Below are 26533 nucleotides of genomic sequence, written 5' to 3'. Positions count from 1 at the left end.
TTTGCTAGGGTTCTGCCTGGGAAGGATTTATTTAATTTGGGATGAACTGGGAATAATGTCCCTTTATTTCCTGCTTGAGGCATACATTGATGCTCCCGCGGGTTTAAAACTGAGCAGTCTCGCCACAAATTCCGTTCATTTGTATACAGTACTTCTGTTAGACAAATCTTAACCTTCCAAGATTGTGAAGGATGGCTTGTTGGAGTAAAGGAGGCTCGTTGTAGACAGCCGGTGGGGTTGGTGTGGAGGGGAATAGATGGAAAATCAGTTGTGCTAGCCAGAGCTGGATTAAGAACGATTGGGCTCTGGGCATCGTGAATATTCAGACCAGTCTGCATTCTACCTCCTCATTTGCTGCATTGCCAGTAATACAGCCGTCTATCGGCATTGCTCACCACATCTCAGACACCTCCTGGAGACCCAATTCGCTCCAATCTCAACAAGAAGCGAACACTTAGTATATGTGCCACAGTATATGAAACATACAAATGCTTTGTGTGATCGATTGTCACAAAATAAACTATCAAAACCTATTCTGGAAATAAACGTGTCCTGATCAGTTTTAACTTTGGACAGAACAGAACTTTTGGTAGGGCAAAGAGCAATGTGCACAAAGGGCGCGGGTCCGTGAGACAGAACTAAACCCATTGTTGTCTAACCTTGACATTTCAGGAGGGCAATTTAAGAGCGAGAGAGGAGAGTCTGGCACCCAAACTAAAAATTGGTTTCACATATTCTGCAACTGGTCTTGGGAAATACCTGAAAACCGAGTTGTGAACAATAGAAAAAGGGCGGGGAAATTGCGAGAAAAAAAATGTTGTTTCCTGCAGGACACATCCTGCTTTTAATTGAAAATGAAGAGAAGAGTGACAGACAGACAGTGAAGTGAGTGAGTGGCTCTGGCATTGCTCGCAGCTGCTGCTCATGCGCACCTGGCTAACGGGAGCAGAGAGAGGGGGAGTGAGAGAGGACAGAGAGCGGGGATAGACAGAAGGAGGGAGAGAGAGGGGGGGAAAGAGAGAAGCCGAGGGATGGCCAGCACCATGGGAGGCAGAGCCCGCCTGGGTTAGACAGCCGACCCGCTCCCTGTCCCCCTCCTCACACCGAGGGCGAATGGCCGGAGCGGGAGCGCTCGAGTGAGAGAGACCGGGACCGAGAGCCCCCCCCCCCAGCACCCACAGACAGTGTGACAGAACCCTCCCCCACCCCCCGAGACAGTGTGACAGAACCCTCCCCCACCCCCTGAGGGAGACGGAGACACAGAAACCTCCCCCACCCCCGAGGGAAACGGTGACAGACCCCCTCACCCAATCCCCCGAGGGAGAGAGTGTAACAGACCCCCCCACCCCATGAGGGAGACAGTGTAACAGACCCCCACCCACCACCTCCTCCTCACCCCCAGGGGGTGGCGGGCAGCAGCATCGTCCCGGAACCCGTCTCCATTGGAAGCGGCAGCCTCGGCTCCTCTTGCACCCCCGGCCGGGGGTGGGGGTTATTTCTGCTGCCGGCCGGTGGGCCGCCCAGATGGGAGGGAAGCAGAGCACGGCGGGCCGCTCCAGGACCGCTTTCCCCGGCGTCTCGAGCGATGACAGCGCCGTCCACACGGCTCACTACGGCCATTACCGAAGCGGCGGCGGCCCCGCCATGGGGCTCAGGACTCGCTCGGTCAGCAGCGTGGCCGGCATGGAGCCGCCTCATTCTTTCGGGCTGTACGGAGGAGGCCGGGGAGGCGGCGGCAGGGCGGGCGATGGGGCCGAGCACGGCAGCGGGGAAAATGCAGGAGGTCCCGGCAGCGGCGGTGGGCCTGACTCGGCGGGTAACGGTTACCAGGAGACGGGCGGAGGAGGCGGCGGACCGGGCGCCCGGGAACTGCAGCTCTACCTGGGCTCGAGGGCGGCATCACTGTCCGACTCACTGCCGCTTCACCTGGCGCCACGCTGGTTCAACACACACAGCGGTGAGTACAAGCTAACCCAGCACCAAACAAGAACCTGTCCTACGCTGCTAATCAATCTCCTCTCCAATACTGCTAATCAATCTCCTCTCCAATACTGCTAATCAATCTCCCCTCTCATTACACTCCTCATCCTGCCTCAGATCAATTAGTGCAATCAGTCAATTAATCCCTTGCATTAATAATCTGCCCCAATTAATCATGTTAATGCCCCATAATGTTGTTTAATATCTAAACTTCTCTTCTAATCGGCATCGGTTAATATTAGAAATTTTCCTGAAGTGTGGATAGAAAATGGCTATTTCAACTCGGTCATAATTGCTTGTGTCCCTTGATTATCAAAAGTCTTTTGGCATCAATTGCTATCATTCTTTTGCCAGTGAATTCATTCGTGATTTGTGCTCGCAATCATATCTTATTGATGGTTTATTATTAGTTGTCATAAATATTTAATGGCTTTAACATAAATCAGCAAGTGTAATTATCATCTTGCTTTTATGAATAGTATTGGTTCCAATATTCGTATCGGTAAGTACATCATAATATTGCAGTGATAATAGTTCCTGGCATCATAATAAATGTTATTGTTGACACTATAGAATGATAGATTTCAGAACAGAAAGAAACCAATATGGCTGTACCAGTGCTACCTTCAGATTGGGTAACATTGCAGTACTTCATTAATAACTATCATGCTCTGGTTATCACCATTATCGACCGAACTATCAAAGCTACCTTTTAATTATGGTGTTTCTGATAACAGAATTGTTACTCATTATTGATGTTACTTGAGAACCAGTTCGCTTGGTTTAAAATAACTTATTCTCTTATACATTGACTCCTCTTAAAAAAAAATTTCCCCCTATTTTTAAGCTTCCCCTGCCTAATTCCAATTTAAGATTTATTGTTTATTAAAGCTACAGTTTCTTAATTTCATAAATTATTATTGCACATGGGTAGTTGGTAACAATAGCTACTTCTGTCCTTCATCCCATCAGTCATTTTTTTGAGTGGAGTTCTAGGAGCAAGCGATTAATATTCTTAAACTTCTTTGCCCCTACATTTTTACCACTCGTAAAAACAAAACTAGTGAATGTTCAAAGTTTTGAATGAATAGCCAGCATTGTTAGCATGTTGAAGCCCGCAGAAAAATCATCAAATGCCATTCCTAAATGATGGGATAAATTCTAGAAGCTGCAAAAACTCCAAGAATCGATTGGACTAACGTTGAAAATACTTCCCATCTGAAAGACCATTTTCCATCCCCCATGTTCAATGGGCCCATTGTTATGTTCCAACAAGTAGGCTGTAGAATAAACCTTCCACTTGCCAGTAAAATGGTAATTCTGTTTGATCTTTGGGCAATATGTTGTGTTATGGAAAAGTTGCTTGCATGTCATATGATGCTCTAGTGTGATCCTGCTTTATTGTGACCATATTTTGGCATGTACGTCAGTAAAAGGCAAAATGTTCTTGGCAAATGCTGAGTATTGGAAGTCCATGTATCTCTGTAGTACGCCTTGTGGTCTGAAGAGGTGTTGGTGTTTTATATAAAGGGTAGGTCAAAGCTTTGAGGACACACGGAAGCATGGATGAGATCACTAAGATTGATATTTATTGTCACATTCCAAAGTACAGTGAAAAGTATTTTTCTGCGGCCAAGGGAATGTACACAGTACGTACATAGTAGACAAAAGAATAATCAGAGTCCATTTGACAAATGGTACATCAGCAAATAATGATTGGTTACAGTGCGGAACAAGGGCCAAACAAGAGCAACATAGGGTGTCGTGAATAGTGTTCTTACAGGGAACAGATCAGTCCAAGGGAGAGTCATTGAGGAGCTTAGCAACTGTGGGGCAGAAGTTGTTCCTATGACTGGATGTGCGGGTACCTTCTGCCTGATGGAAGGGTCTGGAAGAAGGCAAAGCTTGGGTATGAGGGGTCTCTGACAATGCTGTCTGCCTTACTGAGGTAGCGGGAGGTATCGTCAGAATCAATGGGAGGATGGCAAGCTTGTGTGATGCGTTGGGCTGAGTTCACCACACTCAGCGGTTTCTTGCGATCTTGGGCTGAGCAGTTGCCATACCAAGCTGTAATGCAGCCGGATAGGATGCTCTCTAGGGCACGTCTGTAGAAGTTTGTGAGAGTCGATGCAGACATGCCGAATTTCTTTAGCTTCCGTAGGAAGTAGATGTTGTTGGGCTTTCTTGACTTTTCCATCAACAGGAGTGGACCAGGACAGACTGTTGGTGATGGTGACCCCAGACAGGTTGACAAAACTCAATTAGAGATAAAATGATGAGAGAGAATTTTTAAAAAATAAATTGAGTACCCAATTATTTTTTTTCCAATTAAGGTTTCAATTTGGCCAATCCACCTACCCTATGTCATGATATTCAGGTAAACATCATAGTACAAACATGCATACATACTGATGGACAGATCAACGGACCAATCAACACACACCGAACACCACAGGCAAGAGCATACACAGTACAAAACAGGGAACACGACACTTCCTGAGCATTCCAGCAGGAGACAGCTCAGGGCACAGAGCTCATAGCAAGCCACTGAGACATCCACCGTGTGCTGAGTGGCACTACAAGATAGTATTAGAAATAGGTCCACAGATTCTAGGGTTATAATCGAACCTCAGTAACCAGTTTACCACTGTAAATAAATGTTAGCAATAAAACTGCGTTGTACCATTCGCAACCGTGTTGGTTGGTCTGTGTAGCAGAGTACCCAACACATCATAGTACCAGGAGTAACTGTGGGACCTACCTACGGATCCTCTGGAATCTGCCATCCTGCGCCATGGACACTGTCAGCACACCGCAGCCGCTACAAGTCGCTGGAAAACTCGGCGTTAATTGGAAGCTGTTCAAACAGCGCTTCCAGCTCTTCCTGGAAGCCAACGAAAAGGAGAGCGCTTCGGACACTAGAAAGATCGCCATCCTCCTCTCCACGGCAGGTCAACACGCCATCCATGTCTACAACTCCCTGGTGTTCGCGGAAGGTGAGGACAAGACCAAGTACAAGATGGTCCTTCTCAAACTCGACCAACACTTCAACGTCGAGGTCAACGAGAGTTTTGAGAGGTATCTCTTCCAGCAGTGCCTGCAGGGTAAGGATGAGCCCTTTCAATCCTTCCATGCGCATCTCCATATCCTCGCGCAGTCCTGCGGTTACAACACCACCTCCGATTCCATGATTCAGGACCAGATCGTTTTTGGGGTCACTTCGGGCACCCTACGCCAGCAGCTCTAAAAAATAAAAGGCCTCACCCTAGCCCCCGCAATCGAAGCCTGTGTCCTGCATGAAAACGCGACTAGCCGCTACTCCCAATTTCAGTCGGCCGAATCAGCGCGGCAGGGGTCCTACGCGGCAGGATCGGCGAGGCAGGCGTACTATGAGGCCGAACGGGTCCAGGCGATCGAGTTCCCTGCGGCCCGGTCAAGGGCGGCCATTTCGTGTGCTTTTCGAGGCCTCCCGCATTTGTGCGCGGCAAAAACAACGTCGACACAGAGTGACGTGATGCGCAGGCGCGCTCGAAGCAAGACTGCGCATGCGCGGTGGCGCAACGAACGCCATGACGTCACGACTCGCGGCAACTGCGGAGCCGCACATTTAAAGTGGCAATGTCCCGCAAGAAACCGACAATGCCTCCGCTGTGGCAAGGTGGGCCACTACGCTGCCTGCTGTCGAGCAGCTCAACCTGCCAATGTTCCCCAATTCCGACAACCTCGCAGGGACGTGCGGACCATTCAGCCTCCTTACTACGAGTCATGCCCAGACGATATCCAGACCAGTGACACAGACGACCGGGATGCCTTCCATGTTGTGGTCATTGGTCTCCAGCCAGGACTCACCAGCCGTTGCAAGTGAACACTGTCAATCCGGGTGATGAATGGTGTGCCACCCTAACGGTCAACTGGTCACCGATAACATTCCGTCTGGATACTGGCACCTCCGCCAACCTCATAGCATGGTCAGCCTTCTACGCCATGAAGGTCAGACCACCAAACCAATTCGGCCATCCCGTTGCAAGATGGTCGACTACAATGGGAACGTTATCCCGGCTATGGGATCCTGCCAGCTCCAGGTGACACACAACACACACACGGCCACACTCTCATTCGAGATAGTCTGATCATCAAAGGACTCCCTGCTAGGCGCACAGGCATGCAAGGCTCTCCACCTCATGCAACGAGTCCACGCTCTGTCTCCAGAAGGCACATCTGACTTCCCGGATGCAGAATTCAGGGCACAGCTCCAATCGCTCCTCGCCCACAACCAGGAAGCATTCGAGGGCATGGGAACACTGCCCTACACCTACAGAATTCGGCTCAAACCGGACGCCACCCCGGTCATTCACGCACCTCGCAGGGTCCCAGCGCCACTCAAAGACCGCCTCAAGCAGCAGCTGCAGGATCTCCAGGACCAAGGGGTGCTATCCCGGGTCACGGACCCCACGGCATGGGTCAGCTCCATGTTAAGAAGCCCTCCGGCGAGCTCTGGATCTGCATTGATCCAAAAGACCTCAACAACAACATAATGAGGGAACACTACCCCATACCCAAGCGGGAAGAGATCACGAGCGAAATAGCCCGGGCTAAAATCTTCACAAAACTGGATGCCTCGAAGGGTTTTTGGCAGATCCAACTGGATCAGTCCAGCCGAAAGCTGTGCACCTTCAGCACCCCTTTCGGCAGCTTCTGCTATAATAGAATGCCATTTGGCATCATCTCAGCATCCGAGGTCTTTCACAGGATAATGGAGCAGATGATGGAGGGCATCGAAGGGGTGCGCGTCTACGTCTACGTGGACGACGTCATCATCTGGTCCACCACACCACAGGAACACATCAATCGTCTCCAGCGCGTCTTTGCGCGCATACGGGAAAACGGCCTGCGTCTCAACCGAGCCAAGTGTTCTTTCGGCCAAACCGAGCTGAAGTTCCTGGGGGACCACATTTCCCGGTCTGGGGTCCATCCGGATGCAGACAAGGTGAGCGCCATTACAACCATACCGCAGCCGGCAGACAAGAAAGCAGCGCTACGCTTCCTAGGCATGGTCAACTTCCTGGGGATGTTCATTCCCAACCTTGCCTCTCACACGACGGCTCTGCGCCACCTCGTCAAGAAGTCCACGGAGTTCCAATGGCTGCCCACACACCAGAAGGAATGGGAGGAGCTCAAAATTAAGCTCACCACAGCCCCGGTATTGGCGTTTTTCGACACATCTCGTGACACTAAAATTTCGACTGATGCCAGCCAGTCCGGCATTGGGGCGGTACTCCTACAGCGGGATGACACTGCATCATGGGCCCCGGTTGCCTATGCCTCGCGGGCCATGACCCCCACAGAACAGCGCTACGCGCAGATCGAAAAGGAGTGCCTGGGTTTGCTGACCGGAATAGACAAGTTCCATGACTACATGTATGGTCTCCCCCAGTTTACCGTTGAGACTGACCATCGCCCCCTGGTCAGCGTCATACATAAGGACCTGAACGAGATGACACCTCGCCTCCAGCTCATCCGACTTAAACTCGGGAGGTATGACTTCCAACTGGTCTACACCGCGGGAAAGGACCTTTACCTTGCGGATGCCCTATCCGGAGTAGTGAGCACACCGCCCGATTCGGAGGGGTTAGTCTGTCTGGTCGAAGCGCAGGTGGCCTTCACATTGGCATATCTGCCAGCTGACGACTCCAGTCTGGCCTGTATTCGCCGGGAAACTGCGGCTGACTCCCTTCTACAACGGGTGATGCGCCACATGACGGGTGGGTGGCTCAAAGGACAATGCCCGCAGTTCTACAATGTCCGAGACGACTTGGCCGTCATTGATGGTGTCCTTCTAAAGCTGGACCGGATTGTGATTCCGCACAGCATGCACAAGCTGGTCCTCGACCAATTACACTAAGGCCATCTGGGGGTCGAGAGGTGCAGACGGAGGGCCCGAGAGGCTGTATGCTGGCCGAGCATCAGTGATGATATTGCCAATATGGTGCTCAACTGCCCCACCTGCCAAGGTTTCAACCGGCGCAGCCTCCTGAGACGCTTCAGCCCCATGAGCTGGTGACGTCCCCCTGGGCGAAGGTAGATGTGGACCTTTTTCACGCGCTTGGCAGGGACTATGTAATCGTCATTGATTACTTTTCCAATTATCCAGGGGTCATACGCCTGCACGATTTGACATTGTCCGCTGTCATAAGGGCCTGCAAAGACACCTTCGCTCGCCACGGCATTCCGATTACTGTCATGTCGGACAATGGGCCCTGTTTTGCCAGCCAGGAATGGTCGTCCTTTGCTGCTTCGTATGGCTTCACACACGTGACGTCCAGCCCTCTGTATCCCCAGTCAAATGGCAAGGCGGAGAAGGGTGTTCACATCGTCAAGCGGCTCCTCTGCAAGGCTGCTGCCGCCGGATCAGATTTTTGCCTAGCCCTGCTGGCCTATCGCTCAGCGCCACTGGCCTCTCACCAGCCCAGCTGTTGATGGGTCGCGCCCTCAGGACCACTGTGCCATCCATTCTGGTACCCACAACCAACCATGCTCCGGTACTACACAGAATGCAACAGCAGTGCGTTCGCCAGAAGATGGCGTATGACACACGGGCAACTGATCTCCCCGCCCTGGCGCCTGGAGACGACGTCCGCATCCACCGACGTCCGCATCCACCTACCAGAAGGTGGCTGGTCAGCACCTGCTGAAGTTCTCCGACGCGTGGCTCCCCGCTCGTTTCTGGTTCGCATGCCTGATGGCTCCATTCGTAGGCGCAATCGCCGGGCTCTTCGCCTACTTCCACGCTCGCTACGGGAACTTACACCGACGCCGCGCCCTCCTGTTGTTCCTGACATCGACTTCGTGGAGCTTCCGCCATTGCCCGTGGCCAGGCCCATTCCTCAGCCGGTGGATCCAGACCCACCCTTGAGGCGGTCAACCCGAATTCGTCGCTCACCTCTAGACTGGACTTATGAGCCTTTATGCACATTGAACTCATAATACCACTGTGTTAATATGTTTCTGTTCTTCCTTGTCGTTACAGGAGTTCGTTTTTGTCGTTCAACATTTCCCCGTTCTTTGGTTATGGTACAACCTCGTTGTTATGTCGCACCCGACTTGCATACAGTTTAGCCCCATGTACATGCTGTAGATATTGCACTCACACACATTCAGCTGCACTCAGTACACATCTCTATTTATAACCACATAGGCACATGTTCTTGTACAAAAGGGGGGATGTCATGATATTCAGGTAAACATCATGGCACACACATACATACATACTGATGGACAGATCAACGGACCAATCAACACACACACAACACCACAGGCTAGAGCATACACAGTACAAAACAGGGAACACAACACTGCCTGAGCATTCCAGCAGGAGACAGCTCAGGGCACAGAGCTCATAGCAAGCCACTGAGACATCCACCATGTGCTGAGTGCCACTACAAGATAGTATTAGGAATAGGTCCACAGATTCTAGGGTTATGATCGAACCTCAGTAACCAGTTTACCACTGTAAATAAATGTTAGCAATAAAACTGTGTTGTACCAATCACAACCGTGTTGGTTCGTCTGTGTAGCAGAGTACCCAACACATCACCCTACACATCTTTTTTTGGGTTGTGGGGGTGAGGCCCACACAGTCACAGGGAGAATGTGCAAACTCCACCCAGGTCCACGGCGCTGTGAGGCAGCAGTGCTAACCACTGCGCCACCCTAAGATGTGAAAGAATTGCTAACTTCTTGCTGGGTAGGATGTCATTGAAACTTTGGAGAGCATGATGTAATGTTAGCAGACTTGGCAGTGATGAGGATGTATACTCCGTATTAGATAGGTGCAATTTGAGATGGGGTGCTGACATGGAGAATGTTAGTAAAATTGGACAGTGAGATGATGGATTCTAGTTTCAATGATAGTTGAGCAAAATTACAACAATGGGACAATATTCTTGGCATCTGAGTGCATGTGGGGGAGGAGGCTGTGCTGAGTTGAGCAGCATGCACCTCCTAAGACTAAGATGGTAGGGAGGTTGATTTAGTTGAGACCTGACGCACAAAGGTGTTGAAGGCAGCCAAAAAGAATGGTTTTATTTATTCCAGCATTAAGCTGGAGAAAAAGTTGGCTTTGTTATTGGAAAAGTGATTTAGATAGTGTTTCATAGGTCTTCGGTTCAGTGCAATATTTCATAGTTTTGCCCTGTGGAAAGGAAATTCAGAAATGATCTCACTCTTTCTGGAGTAATTGCTAGACAATAATTTTTTTTTTTTTGGCAGTACTGGTGGTGTTGACCAGGAAATAATCTTGAAAAAATGAGGACAGCATGTTGTTTTTGAATTATTACCACTGAATGTAAAGCAACTTTGTCTGAATTGAGTTGTGTATTAACTAGCAAAACTCTTGACAGTTTTGCACAGTTTGGTCACCTACTGCCAAGCAGGCTAACTTGGGTTTAACATTCAGAGTTGAAACCTGCATGTTGTCAATGTAGAACCTGATCTAGTGGTGCACATAGAATGGTGGGGCACGCTTGTGTTGTCACAAGGTCAGCTATGGTCTTGCTGGGCCTGGTGGAAGTTGGACTTTAGTTACTACTTCATTCCGAGGGGGGCTAAACTGAAATGCTGCATCAACGAACTGCTGATGTGCATGTCTTGACTATTTGCGAAGTTGTGATGGCCTTGAAGCAGGCTGAGGCCTTGAAGCAGACTGAGGCCTGCTCACTTGATCAAAGAATAATGCATAGCTTAACACTGAAATTAAATATAGTAATGCAGATAAACACATATAATTTATACCGAGTTATGAAGGCTGTGTGTTACCAATTGATTTGCTATTGTGTTTATGTAGCTTCAAGGGAGTTGAAAATAAAGGAAGCCTTGTATTTGTCTTGTGCTTTTCATGACTACTTATTGCATTTTATAGCCAATAAAGTACTTTTGAACTGTAGTCACAGGTGAAATGTATTTGGGATCCAGCTATCTGCTTCACAAGGATCATTGTCAAACGTGATGGTTAGTTCAAAGTGTTTGGTACTTGTTAAGGCAGCATGAGGGAAACCAAAATAGTTGCTTCACTCACAGTTATTGAGATAAGTTTACCTGTTCCAGCTCTCAAACCTTTTCAGTGTGTTCTCCATTTGGAGAAAGATCTAATAAGTGAGAGAAATACAGTAAGTAATAATGCTTTAATGCAGCAGTAACATTCCTGCAATCATAATGGAATAGTTAATGTGCCAAATATTTTTTTACAAGAACAGTTTGAGTCTATTATCGGATCCTGTTTTAAATTTGGTTGGAGGGTTTTAGAACTGTAAATTATTGGAAAGAATACTGACAGGACTATTAAAGACACTGATGAAGGCCAGGAAAATACAAAGATGCAATGAAATTTTTTTCGGGATAATAATTACAAATGTGACTTGAGTTGCAAAGTAGGGTTTGCCTCTAGTGAGGCTCCATTTTAATGAAAAACAAAACTACCCAGATTGACTGCCAAATTAGTTAACATGATGTGAAAATAAATTGCTACCGGCTGATACAAGATGGTCTGAGCACTGTTTGGATCATAGGAAACAGTTGAAAATGTGTCTTAGGCCAAGTAGAGGCTTCAGCATGTGACACTGCAGACTAACAGAACTTTTGTTTTGAAAAATCTTCCCAGTATTTGTCAGTTGAACCAACAGCTACCACTTCAAGGATTTGATGATTCCATATTTACACCATCTATTGATGTGCATGAACTTGCTGTCCCTGTGATCTCAAAGGAAACTTGCCGGCCTCCTTTACCAAAGCTGTGTTCCTGAAGCTCCTCTTTCCTCTTTCACGCATTCTTCTCCTTATCAAGAACCTAACTCTTGATAAAACCCATAATTGGTTCGAAAACTGAGCACGGACATAGCTGGGATGCTATTCTTTGATGTCTAGACATTGGCCCTCTCATTTATAGTATTTTTCTCGAGGCGCCGAGGACCAAGATTTGATCCCGGTCCCGGGTCACTGTCTGTGTGGATTTTGTACATTCTCCCCATGTCTGCGTGGATCTCACTCCCACAACCCAAAGATGTGAAGGGTAGGTGGATTGTCCAGGCGTAGGTGGATTGTTCATGCTAAATTGCCCCTAGGTAGGTGGATTGTCCACATTAAATTGCCCCTTAATTGGAAAAATTTATAAAAAAGAACCACTCTTTTTCACTCTCTTTTCATGCACTTATCTTTCTCCTCTTGTGCATGCATAAGCTCTCATCCTGCTCTCATCCTTTTGCATTCTCTGATCAACTGTAATGACCCTTTTTTGTTTGTTTCTCGGTTGCAAATGCTGCAACTGTCCTACACATTCCTCTTCCCCGTGTTGAAATGACCAAATTTGTTTTCTGAACCTCAAAATGGAGTTGTTAATTACTCCTTTCTGGTTCACTTTGTCGTCCTTGATACTCTTTTCAACCTTTGTGGGTCCTGACTTTACATTTAAATTTGGAAATACCCCTTGGTTACAGGAAATGACCAGTCGGAAGATAGAACATTTTGTGAAGCAACTGTTTCATCGGTATTAGTCCACAAACTTAACTTAAAAAAAGTTTGTTCTGTGGGCTGAAGTGCGCTTTAATTGTCTGAATTAGTTCAAGGTTACAGCAATTTCAGGTGGAATAAAATTTATTGAATCTGGATGGCCCTGATACTTTATTTATTGTATGAAACTATTAATTGTTACACACAACATTTCATGATGCAGTGGACATCAATATTTTGTTGTAGCAAATAAGCATCTCGCTGTAAAAAGTGTTTTTAAAAAAATATTCAGCCAGTTCCTTTGTGCTGTCTTCATCTTTGTGAGTGCGGAAAATCCAACCTCGCACATGGAGGTTGTCGTGAAGGGTAATAGCAACAAAATTCTAATTTTACGCCGCATCTCTTGGGAGATGCTACTCCAGAATGCTGACAACCTTAATGTGCAATCCCAGGTCAGGTGCATCAGCTCAAGTCTCCTGATTTGGTTTCAGCTGTAAGTTTATAACTGACTCTGACTCTGAGGTCTCGGAAGGCATTTTTCACTCACCTCCTCTTCGAAATCTGAAACTTCTCCTCTGTAAAGTAGTGAAAAAAACTGTTGATCTGCCCAACCAGATGCGACTGAATAAGGCCTGTCAGCCTATTTAAAAAAAAAATGTAAAAAATTTAGTGTACCCAATTCATTTTTTTCTAATTAAGGGGCCATTTAGCATGTTCGATCCACCTATCCTGCACATCTTTGGGTTGTCGGGGCGAAACACACGCCAACATGGGAAGAATGTGAAAACTCCACACGAACAGTGACCCAGAGCCGGGATCGAACCTGGGACCTCGGCGCCGTGAGGCAGCAGGGCTAACCCACTGCGCCACCGTGCTGCCCTTGGCCTGTCAGCCTATTGACAGTTCCCTTACTAACACCGAAAACAATGTGCTGTAGCAGTATGGGGAACATGTAGTAGTTTTGATTCTGAACTTGCACCATCCAAACTTTCAATGACTTTTGGAAAGCATTTATTTCTTCAGTGCCGAAAGCAACTTTTGGAAAGCATTTATTTCTTCAGTGCCGAAAGCAATCATTATCCTTTCCTTGCAATTTGAGGTTCAGTTTGTTTAGAATTGAAAAGATGTCTGCAAGTACCCAACCTCCTCTTTGTGTGGAACAATAAATGCGTGCGCTCGGGCCCCCATATTGGAACATAGCCTAGAAAAACCTGGTAAAACCTGGTATTGAGTGCGCTCCATTTAATGAAATTCATTACTTTCACAATTCCTTTCAACACCACTTCAAGATCGGGTGGAATTCCTTTCGATGCCATTGCTTCATGGTGAATAAATCACTGATTCCAAACATGTCCTGACCAGCTGCTTCCTTAATCCTTAGACTGTTGTTGTTCCCAGTGATGTTGGCTGCCCCATCGCTTATGATTCCTCTGCAATGAATACAGTCAAGCCCTCACTTTCTAACCACGTAACTATTCCAACGGTTCAAAGATCTGTGCGCCAGTCGTGCTGATTGGTAATGTCAAGCAGCACAGCAAATCCTCAGCAAATTTATTGTGCCAAACGTAAACTAGCAAGATTGCATAATCTGAAACGTCTGGACTTTCATCCGCTTGCTTTGAGACCTCCTGTGCTGAATTTAAACGAGAAATAAGCTGTACTTGTAAATTCTCAGTAATATGACAAATTCGGTGAGCCACTGTGTTATCACTAAGTGGGGTGCACTTCAGTTTTTCAGTCTTCTAATCTAGGATCGTACAAGCCATATCTAATGCTACAGGTAGAATTAATCTCTGCCACAGGGCTATTTTGTCTTTCGCTACACGGTAAGCTGCCATATAAGAGGATAATTGTACTTTGTCATTCAATGTTACATTTCTGCTAAGGACTTCAGTTGATGATTTTGGTTCTCGCTGCATCCTTTGAAAAAAATCAATCATGCTTAGTCTTCAGATGCTTTTGCAGTTTTGAGGGTTTTAAACTTTCATTCATCAGTATTTCCCTGAATATAACACACACATGGGCTTCGTATCCTGATTTGCATTGGCACAATTAACAAAACCATACCTCAAAGCTTTCACCTTTTATACTGCTTTGCTCCCGATTTGAAGTTTCTTCTTTGTAAGCTGTTCACCGGAGGCTCTGGAGCTCTGGACACTAACAGAGCTAATACGGGCACTGCTCTATCATGCCGTAGACTCTCCAGGGCAGCTCTCTTCAGCAATTCTAATGTGAGATCCTGGCCTGTAAGTGCACTGCCTGTTTATGTCTCTGGCCATCTCTTTCTTGTAACAAACGATCCATGTTCACAGTCCCCTTGCTTTGCTCGAAAGTGAAAGAAGCTCACCTCCATGTGACTTCACGCCAAAAGCATGTACGTACAAAAATGGCAAGTGTATGTGCAGGGCGCGCTGACCTGCTTACTGTTGCCTCTTATGGCCTTTGTAAAACCCTGCTGTAAAAGCAACTCACCATCACGACTGTTGTTAGACCTATAATGGTCATAATGTGACTAAAAAATAATGCAAGTTATTATCTTGAGCATGAAATTCAATGTGGAGGAGTACAGGAAGAAACCTTCATAGTTTTTAATAGTTTGAAATGGGGGAACACTCCTTGAGGACGGTGCTGAACTTTGTGGAACAGTGCCTGAACAACTGGCACCGAATGTAAATTTATTTTTTATTTAAAAAAAATATATATTTTCTTAAGGTATTTGAAAATATTTACTACAGTAACAAAAACAATGACATCAACATGGTAAAATAAACATCCCCCACCCCCCCCCAGCCCAATCTTCACCCACCTCAACCATACAACAACAGTCCACCCGCCCCCCCCCCCCCCCCCCCCCCCTCCCGGAATACTGCATCTGCTGACATTTTTAATTTTCCCCGAGAAAGTCGACGAACGGCTGCCACCTCCGGGTGAACCCTACCATTGATCCTCTTAAGGCAAACTTTACTTTCTCAAGACTGAGAAACCCAGCCATGTCACTAACCCAGGTCTCTACACTCGGGGGCTTCGAGTCCCTCCACATTAATAAGATCCGTCTCCGGGCTACCAGGAAGGCAAAAGGCCAGGATGTCGGCTTCTTTTGCCCCCTGAACTCCTGGATCTTCCGACACTCCAAAGATCGCTACCTCCGGACTCGGCACCACGCGTGTTTTTAGCACCGTGGACATTGTCTTAGCAAAACCCTGCCAAAACCCTCTCAGCTTCGGGCATGCCCAAAACATGTGGACATGGTTTGCTGGGCTTCCCGCGCACCTTGCACACCTATCCTCTACCCCACAAAACCTGCTCATCCTAGCCGCTGTCATGTGTGTCCGGTGGACTACCTTAAATTGTATCAGGCTAAGCCTGGCGCACGATGAGGATGTATTAACCCTGCTTAGGGCATCCGCCCACAGACCTGCCTCTGTCTCTCCTCCGAGCTCGTCCTCCCACTTGCCGTTAAGCTCCTCTTTCCTCCGCCTCCGAAAGCTCCTGGTAAATATCCAATACTTTCCCCTCTCCCACCCAGGTACTGGAAACTACTCTATCCTGTATCCCTCGTGGCAGCAGCGGAAAGGCCGGCACCTGTTTTCTCTGGAAGTCTCGCACCTGCAAATACCTAAAACCATTCCCTGCTGGCAATTAAAATTTATCCTCCAAAGCTTTCAAGCTGGGCAAGCTCCCATCTATAAATAGATCCCCCATCTTTCTAACTCCTGCTCTCTGCCAACTCCAGAACCCGCCATCTAGCCTACCCGGTACATACCTGTGATTGTTATAAATCGGGGTTCAAATCGATGCTCCCTCCACTCTCATATCTCCTCCACTGCCCCCAGATCCTCAGAGCCACCACTACCACCGGACCCCCAGACTGGTGTCTTTACATGACGCCGCCTCCATCCGCTCGCAAGCTGACCCCCTCCCCCACTACCCACTTCCTAATCATGCCTATATTAGCCGCCCAGTAGTAATTGCAGACGTTCGGCAGCGCCAACCCACCCTCCTCCTGACTGCGCTCCAGCAATACTTTCTTCACTTGCGGAGTTTTACTCGCCCACACGAAGCCCAAAATAATCTTATTCACCCGCTTGAAAAAGACCTTCGAGATGAAGATGGGGAGGCACTGAAAGACTAACAGAAATCTGGGGAGGACCGTCATCATGGTCTGTACCCTCCCCACCAGTGATAGCGGGAGCATGTCCCATCTCTTAACGACCCCTTCCATTTGTTCTACCAACCAGGATAGGTTTAACTTGTGCAGTACCTCCCATTTCCGGGCCACCTGGATTCCCAGATATCAAAAGCTCTTCCCGACCATTCTAAACAGCAGCTCTCCCAGTCTCTTCTCCTGCTCTCTTGTCTGGATCGCTTTTCCCCCCATGTCCAATTTATACCCCGAAAAATTGCCAAATTCCCCCAAGATTCGCATTACGTCCCCCATCCCCTCCAGCGGGTCTGAAATGTACAAGAGCAGGTCATCTGCATAGAGCGAGACCCGATGCTCCACCCCCCTCCCCCGAACCAGCCCTTTCCAGTTCCTAGAGGCTCTTAACGTCATGGCCAATGGCTCTATGGCCAAAGCAAAGTAACGGGGAGAGGGGGCACCCTTGCCTCGTCCCTCGGTGAAGTTCAAAATACCCCGACCTCAGCCGGTTCGTACGCATACTCGCTACTGGTACCTGATAGAGCAACCGCACCCAGTCAATAAAGCCCTCACCAAACCCAAACCTTCCCAGCGCCTCCCACAGGTAATTCCACTCCACCCGATCAAAAGCCTTCTCCGCGTCACCTCCGTCTCCTCTCCTGAGGGCATCATAATAACATTTAGAAGCCTTCGAGCATTGGTCTTTAGTTGCCTGCCCTTAACAAATCCCGCCTGGTCTTCCCCTATCACCCCCGGGACACAGTCCTCTATCCTTGTGGCCAGTATCTTAGCCAGCAGTTTGGCATCCACATTTAGTAGAGAAATCGGCCTGTGTGACCCACGTTGCTCCGGATCCTTCTCCCGTTTCAAGATCAATGAAATCGAGGCCTGCAGCATTGTTGGGGGGGCGGCTCCCTTCTCTCTTGTTTCGTTAAATGTCCTCACCAGCAGTGGGCTCAGTATCTATGAAAACTTCTTCTAGAATTCCACCGGGTAGCTGTCAGGGCCCGGGGCCTTGCCCGACTGCAGCCCTCCAACCCCTTGATTATTTCCTCAATCTCAATTGGGGCTCCCAGCCCCTCCACCAGGTCCCCCTCCACCCTCAGGAACATCAACTGATCCAGAAATTGCCTCATCCCCTCCACCCCAGCCGGGGGTTCTGACTCATATAATTTACTATGAAAGTCCTGAAACACCTCGTTCACCCCGCTGGGCCCAGGACAGTATTACCGTCTCTACTCTTTACTTTACCTATCTCCCCAGCTACCTCTCTTTTCCTGAGCTGGTGCACCAACATTCTGCTTGCCTTTTCCCCGTACTCATAGATCGCCCCCCTTGCCTTCCTCAACTGTTCCACTGCTTTCCCTGTGGTCAACAGCCCAAACTCCACCTGTAACCTCCATTGCTCCCTCAGCCCCGTGTCCGGAGCCACCAAGTATCTCCTGTCCACCTGGAGTATCTCCTCCACTAATCTATCTCTCTCAGCCCGTTCCACCTTTTCTCTGTCGGCCCGTATCGAGATTAATTCCCCTCTGACCACTGCCTTCAAAGCTTCCCAGACCGTCGCTGCAGAGACCTTCCCCGTATCATTTGTTTCCAGGTCGTTCTAGATGGACTTGTTAACCCACCCACAGACCTCCTCGTCGGCTAGCAACCCTCCATCCAGTCTCCACAGCGGGCGTTGCCCTCTCCACTAACCTGTAGATCCATCCAGTGCGGGGCATGATCCGACACTGCAATTGCCGAGTACTCAGTATCCACCACCTTCGGTATTAGCGCCCTGCTCAGAACAAAAAAGTCGATGCAAGAGTATACCTTCTGGACATGTGAAAAAAAGGAAAACTCCTTCGTCCTCGGCCGTGCAAACCACCATGGGTCTACTGCCCCCATCTGTTCCATAAAACCCTTCAATTCCTTTGCCGCAGCCGGCCTCCTCCCTGTCCTGGATTTTGACCAGTCCAATTCCGGACCAATGACTGTGTTGAAGTCCCCTCCCATGATCAGGTTATGTGACTCTAAGTGTGGGATTCTCCCCTACCCGACGGGGCGGGGGGTCCCGGCGGGACAGAGTGGCGCGAACGAATCCAGCGTCGGGCCGCCCCAAAGGTGCGGAATCCTCCGCACCTTCAGGGGCTAGGCCCGTCCCGGAGTGGTTTGCGCCCCGTCGGCAGGCGGCAAAGGGGCTTGGCACCACGGCAACCAGCGCCGAAGGGCCGGCCGGCGCAAGTTGGCGCATGCGCGGGAGCGCCAGCACGTGCTGGCGTCATCCCCGCGCATGCGCAGAGGGCTTCGTTTCCGCACCGGGAATGGTGGACCGGTACAGCCTCCGGTGCGGAAGGATAGAGTGCCCCCACGGCATAGGCCCGTCCGTGGATTGGTGGGCCCCATTCGCAGGCCAGGCTACCGTGGGGGCACCTCCCAGGGCCAGATTCCCCCCCCCGCACCCCGCCCCCCCAAGAACCCCGAAGGCTGCCCGCTCCGCCAGTTCCCGCCGGTAAGATACCTACTCCAATTTACGCCGGCGGGACTGGCAAAAGACGGGCGGGACTTTGGCCCATTGTGGGCCGGAGAATTCGGACAGCCCCGGCGCCCATTGAGTTGACCCGGACCCCCCCATTCTCCAAGGCGGACGGCGCGACTCACGTGAGGCCGGTTTTTGGGGGGCCGGAGAATTAGGAGGACAGTGGGGACTGGATTCACGCCGACCCCTGGCGATTCTCTGACCCGGCGGGGGGTCGGAGAATCCCGCCCTCTGTCTGGGATCTTACCTAACACCCGCCTCATAATTCCACATCGTCCCAATTTGGAGCATATATGTTCACAAGTACCACTCGCACCCCCTCCAGATTCCCACTCACCATTATCTACCTACCCCCCTTGTCTGACACGATTCTTCCTGCTTCGAATGCCACTCGTTTGCTGATCAAGATCGCTACTCCCCTGCTCTTTGAGACGAATGTAAATTTATAACCGCACAGACGGCAGAACCTGAATTTCTTTGAGTCTGACAACTGCTTCTCTTAAATCTTTACACATTCGATCTTTCCATCTGGATTTTTGTAGAATACTGGAATTGTTGTTGCTAGTTTTAATTTTAGAATTAGATTTTAAAAAATTTTTTGGTTCATGACTTTCATCTCGGCTTTGTAGACATTTGTGTTACTGAAATGAAACACATTTTAAGGTATGACATTAACAGAATATGCCATTTCATAGCATTACCATTTCCCTAAAAAGTGACTATTTTAGATAGTTATTAAAGAGTCAATCAGCCTCATTAATATGGAAATATTTGTCACATCTCATTGCTGGTCACAATTTACCATCTCTTTACAATAAATTGAGTTTTGATTGCAAAAGGAGGATTACCAAATGTTAATTTTTAGTTGCTACCTTTTCAATAAGAAAAATCAGGTTACAATAATTATGTTTAAATCTCCAGTGTCCTTGTGTAATGGGTTTCACTTGCCATGTTAAAAATCTCTTTAATGTGGATTAAAATTAGAATTTATAGGCTGGTACAGTTGCAATTACCCCTATGTTTTGATAATTCATCTTCATGTTCAACTTCCAATTCTATTGTTTTTCCCATTTCCTGAATTAAAAAAAAAAAAAATCATGGTTAGCATCAAGCTTTGCTGGTAATGCACCAAGTCCCAGCTTCAGTTCCTTTTAAAAAAAATAAATTTAGTGTACCCAATTATTATTTTTTTCCAATTAAGGGGCAATTTAGAGTGTTCAATCCACCTATCCTGCACATCTTTGGGTTGTGAGGGCGAAACCCACGCAAACACTGGGAGAATGTGCAATTAAGTTCCTTCCTGACATGAATTTTGGAAAAGGCTGTTCTATTGACAGTGACATTGAGTCATACAAATAGAAATTTCGGCTAGCACTGAAATAAGTTATTAAAGTGCACTGTTTCTAGGGCATTGATTGAAGCCCTCCTGGGACTTGATGAAGTGTCGGATATGAATCCAAAGTCCTCTCACCTGAATAATCTGCAAAGTAGAAACTGCAGAATAATTAGAATCCAGATCTTTGCAGTGCATCTAAAGGTTTTAAACCCATGTATCTATCATATTATTCTAATATATGCATAGTCTGCATGTCCATGTAAATTGTTACAACCTGGATTAGTATTTTGATAGAAATAGCATCGAAGACAACAAATTATTTTTCATGGTTTACGCTGTTTCTCCATTATCCTGCTGTACCTCGATGTCATTGAGTCCTGTCAGGATATACCTCCCCATTGTACCCCAAATGGTGTTTCTGCGGTTTCTTGGGGCCTCTGTGGCCCTAATGGCAGACCGGCAGGTGAACCACAGACAAAATTCTCTGAACAGGAGAATGTGGCTGCCAACTCTCTCCTAATCTTTGCAGGATGAGTTTTTCAGCAGGAAGCACCAGAGGAATGGAATCATTGCTGATTTTTCTTTCTCTTTTCTTAATTCTGGCCATTCCATTAGTCAGGAGTCCTGAAGTCGGTTACAGTGCACAACCACGGTGTTGAGATCAGAATGATTAAATTTACAAATGAATTGATGATTTTAATAAAAGAGCTGACCATATAGTAAGCAATGAATCGCCTTCAAACTTTTTGCAATCATTATTTTAATTGCTAGCATGAAAAGCACTCTGCTTGCTTTTGCTCTTTAAAAGTTAGTCGGATAATGGAAGATTAATTGCAACATCCAAATGTGTTGAGCAGTATTAAATATTACAGTTACTATTTGAGGAACTGTAATTGAAATGCTCTATTTAAAAAAAATAAGATTTACTTTGGGGAGAGTAGTGGCATTGACAATGCATTGACTTTGATTTGGATAGCTTTCCTTATTCTGTTCAATACCTTCAATGCCAGTGTTAAAATGTGTACACTGTATACAGTTTAGTAACAAGCCTCCATGGAACAAAGATGTTGGAAATGAAGAAAAAAGTACTTGGTGCCCCATTAATGTGCATCTGGGTGTATAGTAACAGATTGTTATTTGTCTGCATAGTTAGGAGTACCAAAACGTGCTTCTGCTGTGAATAGTTTTTGCATTGGAAGATGCTCCTAAGTTTGACATTTGATATTGGGATTTAAGATCAAACATAGCGGTAGAGAATGGTAAGGTATGAAGTTACTAGTCCTCTGGCTCCTTTAGTATAAGACTAGGGAAATGAGCAGTTGCACTGTTTTGCTTGCCAAATTGTAGTCTGTTAGTGACAATTCAGTCACCTTTGAGACAATTTATTATTACCAATTAATTTGAATTAAGCAACTGTATTAAAATGGCTCAGAAGCCCTTTTAAACATAATTCAAATTAAATAGTCGCTTGCTAGTACAGAACTTGAATTGTGCTGGAAAAAAAAGAGACCTGCCATCGAAGCTTTTCGTCTTGACTCATTGGTAGAGAATCATGAAAGATACAAAGCTTCAACAACATGTCTCTATTTTTCAGCAATATTCAAATTTGAATTGAGCAATTTCAGATTACTGGGAATGTACTATCTTTGTGCTTCTCTGATTGTTTCCCAAGAATTATGCTGAATAGGTTTTGGCAACATTGAACTAAATGTTTCATTACGTAATATTGCTTAGCATTGCTGCCTCACGGCGCTGAAGTCCCAGGGTTGATGCTGGCTCTGGATCACTGTCTGTGTGGAGTTTGCTATTTCTCCCCGTATTTGCGTGGGTTTCGCCCCCACAACCTAAAGTTGTGCAGGGTAGGTGGATTGGCCATATCTTTTTATTAAAACAGTAAAAAATATATACAAGGCCAAACAGTACAAACACTTAATTTTGTGTTGGAGAAACCGGGTATGCTCCCATCTGTACAATGTACGGGGAGGGGGGGTGGATACTCTGATTATTAAAACAGTTCACAACACATTTCTACAAAAAACAAATGGTACACGCACTAAACTTTGTGCTGGAGAGACCGGATACCCTCGCCTCTGTACCAACAGAAGGGAAAGGAAGGGGGTGGTGGGGAGAGAGGGGAAAGGAGGGTGGTGGGAGGGAGGGAGTCGGGGTATTGGTGGAGGGGAGGGGCCCAATAGGACACTTCCTGAACTATCTACGGAGGCAGAAAAACAAAAGAAACTTCAATTATGATGTGCCAGATTCCAGGAGTCCCCAGAGGGGGTGAGGGGCGACAAGTGTCAGGCACGAGTGAGACCCGCACACCACTGCAGAGCGCCTCATGTGCACCCTGCGCTCCCGACACTGGCCGGCTGACAGCCTTCGGACAGTCTCCCTCCGGGCCCGAATCCTCTACCACACTGAGTGTGGCGGGCAACACGGGCCCACCAACCAACCCAGGGGCTGCCTTGATCCCACCACCGGGATCATTGACAGGCGGGATCTGCTCAGACTCCTCCCGGGGCCCCATGCCAGTGGGAGGCGGTGGTGCAGATGCCTGCTCCGCTCCTGTCAACTGGTCACCGGAAGGCCCCGAAAATAACTCCGGAAACAGGTCCGGGATGGTTGCAGAGGTGCCCTAAGACAAGGGTTGAGACAGAGGGTATTCCAAACTATAACCCACTCAGAACCTAAGAAGCAGGGGGTTATCGCTGACCCCCTCCTCTGAGAAATTGAACAAGTCCGGGGTGCTAAATTGTACTGGGTGGAACGGGCTTCCTAGGGTCCCGTCCGACCCCGAAGCACCCTGTTCAGGGGACAGCGGCAGCTTCCTCACTATTCCCCCCCCCCCCTCTTTTCATTCGGGGATTGGGTGTGACATCTATGGAAAAGAAACTGGATTGATGCCGTGTTCGGGGGAGAGGGTCACACACCGGGGAGACCTCTATCACTGGAGGCCCCTGCAGGCTGACTCCTTGTCCCTCAATGCTTCTCTCCAGAATTTGTGGCTGGGACAGAGCACCCTCTAGTTCGAGGTCGTGCACCTTGCTACTGCCATCCAGAGGGGCCTGCGCAGAAGTGACGCCGGGCCCAGCATCCAATGGCGAAATGTCACCGAGCTGAGGGTTTTGCTGGATGATGGTGGGGTGAGGCGTAACGGCTGCACCCGAGTCAGTAGCCAGGGGCACTGAGTCAGTCAGGGTCAGAAGGATCCAAACCTAACCGCTGGCGTATCGCCCTGTTGGTCTTCCTCTCAGCCTTCCGGCCACGCGGCTGTCCCCTCGCCTCCATGCCAGTGGAAGTAGAGGGGGCGGCGGTACCATCAGTGGCAGTTTTGAGGTGGGGCAATTTTTTCTCATATGCCCCACCTTCTTGTAGGCGTGGCACCGCACACAACCCGCGGACCAGAAGATGCGGTACGTTTTGTCCCCAAAAGGGATCTCAGAAGTCCCTTCCAGGATCCCCTCCTGGGCCAGGCAAACAAAGACCTGGCGCCGGAAGGAGAAAATATGCTTGAGGGTGGGGTCTTTGAGGCCGAGCGGGAGTGGTATCACCCCTGACCGTACCTCCCCCAGTTGATGGAGGTGGGTGAGGAGGAGCTCCGTGGGAATAAAAGGCGGGACATTAGAGAGGATAACTCTCTCGGCAGTGGCCTCCAGTGGGTCCACCGCCAGGTAGATCCCGCCCATGGTGAGCCCTTTTTCCAGGGCGAGGTGGACCGCCCGCTCGGCTCTCAAAAAGAAGACAACTAGCTGCGCCATACACCTTCGCGGCTGCAGCTATGGCCGAAGGGCCAACAACCTCAGCCATAGCACAGACACAGGCCTCGATTGGCATGGTGGGGTGGGCGTAGCACTTCACCCTCCGTTTTTGGATCATGAGGCGAAACGGTGACCTAACCCCAGGAACAGTGGGGAGGGTGGAGCCCACCACTCCCGGATAGGTGGCTGTAGAGGACCCCACCACTGGCGTAGATAGCGTTGTTGCCATCCCGGTCAGTGGTGGACGATAGGGGAGAAAGGGGAGGGAGAGAGTAACTGAACGGGAAGGCAGGGGGAGGCACAGGAGGATGGGGCACAGGGGGACGGACCGCGGTGTGCCCCAGGTACAAGGGAGGAAAGGGGAGGGAGGAGCAGGAAATTAAGGCACAAAAGGACAGGCCGGTGCCGAGGAAAGTCTTGCGGGCTGGTCCCCCAAAAGGTCTTCGATCCAGCAGCGAGTGGGTGGGTGGGGGACAGGGTCTTCAGCCCAGCAAGGGCCCAGCAAAGCAGTCCACGGATATTATCCCGTCTCGGCGTTCTCGGCAGATGAAAACAAGATAAAGTCCAGTTGCACCAACCTTCTCCTCTTCGTCTCCTTCGAAGTGTTGCAGCAACCTCCTGTTTGCTGTGAGGCCTCAGGCACGAGGGCTCTGTAGATGAAACAGGCAGCAAACTGCAAACAGCCCCAGCTCCAAGGGCCCTGTAGTGTCCCAGCTCCAAGGGCCCTGCAGCAACCTCCTGTTTGCTGTGAGGCCTCCGGCCCTAGGGCTTTGTAGATGAAACGGGCAGCAAACTGCAAACTGTCCCAGCTCCAAGGGCCCTGTAGATGGATCAGGCAGCAAACAGTCCCGGCCCCTCCTCTCCCTGTTCTGGAAATGCAGGGAGGCAGGCAGGCAGTGTTTGAATCCAGTTCCAGGCTGGAGTTCTATCGAAGCCAGGCCAGGCCAGTCCGAACCTTCACCTGTAAAGACTGCTTTCCCTCTCTTGGAAGCTCATCCAGTGAGCTTCAGATAAACCAGGCAGCAGCAAATGTCATCCTCTCTCCTTTCTCCTTCATCCAGGCAATTCAGCAACCACCAGCTCTGGACACAGCAGCAAACTGAGCAACAGAGACAGAGAGAGCAGCTGCAGCCACTCGAGGTGGATTGGCCATATCTTTTTATTAAAACAGTAAAAGAAATATATACAAGGCCAAACGGTACAAACACTAATTTTGTGTTGGAGAAACAGGGTACCCTCCCCTCAGTACCAATGTACGGGAGGGGGGGCATTGGATATTCTGATTATTAAAACAGTTCACAACACGTTTCTATAAAAAACAAATGGTACAAGCACTAAACTTTGCGTTGGAGAGACCAGATACCCTCGCCTCTGTACCAACAGAAGGGAAAGGAAGGGGGTGGAGGGGAGAGGAGGGAGTCGGGGTGTTGGTGGAGGGGGAGGGCTCAATAGGGCATTGCCTGAACTATCTACGGCAGGCATTGTCAAACTTAGGGGCGCGACCCACGGGTGGATCGTGGGCGGGTGTCGTGAAGGTCGCGGAGCCGTCCGTTGCGGCGCTCCCGATTGTGCAAATCTGCATGCAGCAGCCTGCTGTTAATAACAGCGTCTGCAAGTGGCCTTCAAAATGGCCGCGAACGTGATGATCGGCGGGCATGCGCAAAACTATGCGCATGTGCGCCAATCGGGCGCGCATGCGCAGTGCTGCCGCTTTTAAAAAAAACAAACAACGGTCGCAGCTTTTTGTTTTACAAGTTCACGGGGGGGGGGGGGGGGCTATTCATTTTATTCATTTATCTTATTCATTTAATTTTTATTTGTTTCATTTATTTTATTCATTTTATTTTAATTTTTTTTTACAATTTTGGGGGGTGGGTTATTTCATAAAAGCTTACAGGAAAAAAAATGCAGAACTTTGGACAGATGGAGACTCCATACTTTCCGACACCGGAAGGCTTCACCTTCATCCAACAGGTTCCATTGGAGGAGCGTGTACAAGGGCCAAAGGGACCCAAAACCATTTCCTCCATTTTTGTCAGCAGCAAACAAGGTAAGAGAAAATGGTGGGTCGCGCAGGTTGGCTGGCGTGGGTCGCGAAGGTCGGCCGTTTGGGCCCCGAAGGTTGGCCGTTTGGGTCCCGAAGGTTGGCCGGTTGGTAAAAATGGATCCCCGGGAAAAAAGTTTGACGAACACTGATCTACGGATTGGCCATGCTAAATTGCCCCTTAATTGGAAAAAATGATTGGGTACTCTAAATTTATTTTAAAAAGATACATAATATTGCTAACAAATACCTC

General features: G+C 48.6%; 1 protein-coding gene across 1 annotated transcript in view; it reads left to right on the top strand.

The window, feature by feature from the left end:
- The first annotated feature begins 874 nt into the window (after positions 1-874).
- Positions 875-26533, top strand: part of znrf1 (zinc and ring finger 1) — a 428257-nt gene continuing 402598 nt past the window's right edge. Inside the window, exon 1 of the mRNA XM_072518441.1 lies at positions 875-1957. Coding sequence (XP_072374542.1) covers positions 1525-1957 — 433 coding nt within the window. The 5' untranslated portion in view covers positions 875-1524. The remainder of the gene's footprint in view (positions 1958-26533) is intronic.

The sequence above is a fragment of the Scyliorhinus torazame genome, chromosome 10 (assembly GCF_047496885.1).
Source record: "Scyliorhinus torazame isolate Kashiwa2021f chromosome 10, sScyTor2.1, whole genome shotgun sequence".
Lineage (NCBI taxonomy): Eukaryota > Metazoa > Chordata > Chondrichthyes > Carcharhiniformes > Scyliorhinidae > Scyliorhinus > Scyliorhinus torazame.
The sequence above is the reverse complement of the archived record's forward strand: the minus strand, read 5'-3'. Positions and strand labels throughout refer to the sequence as shown.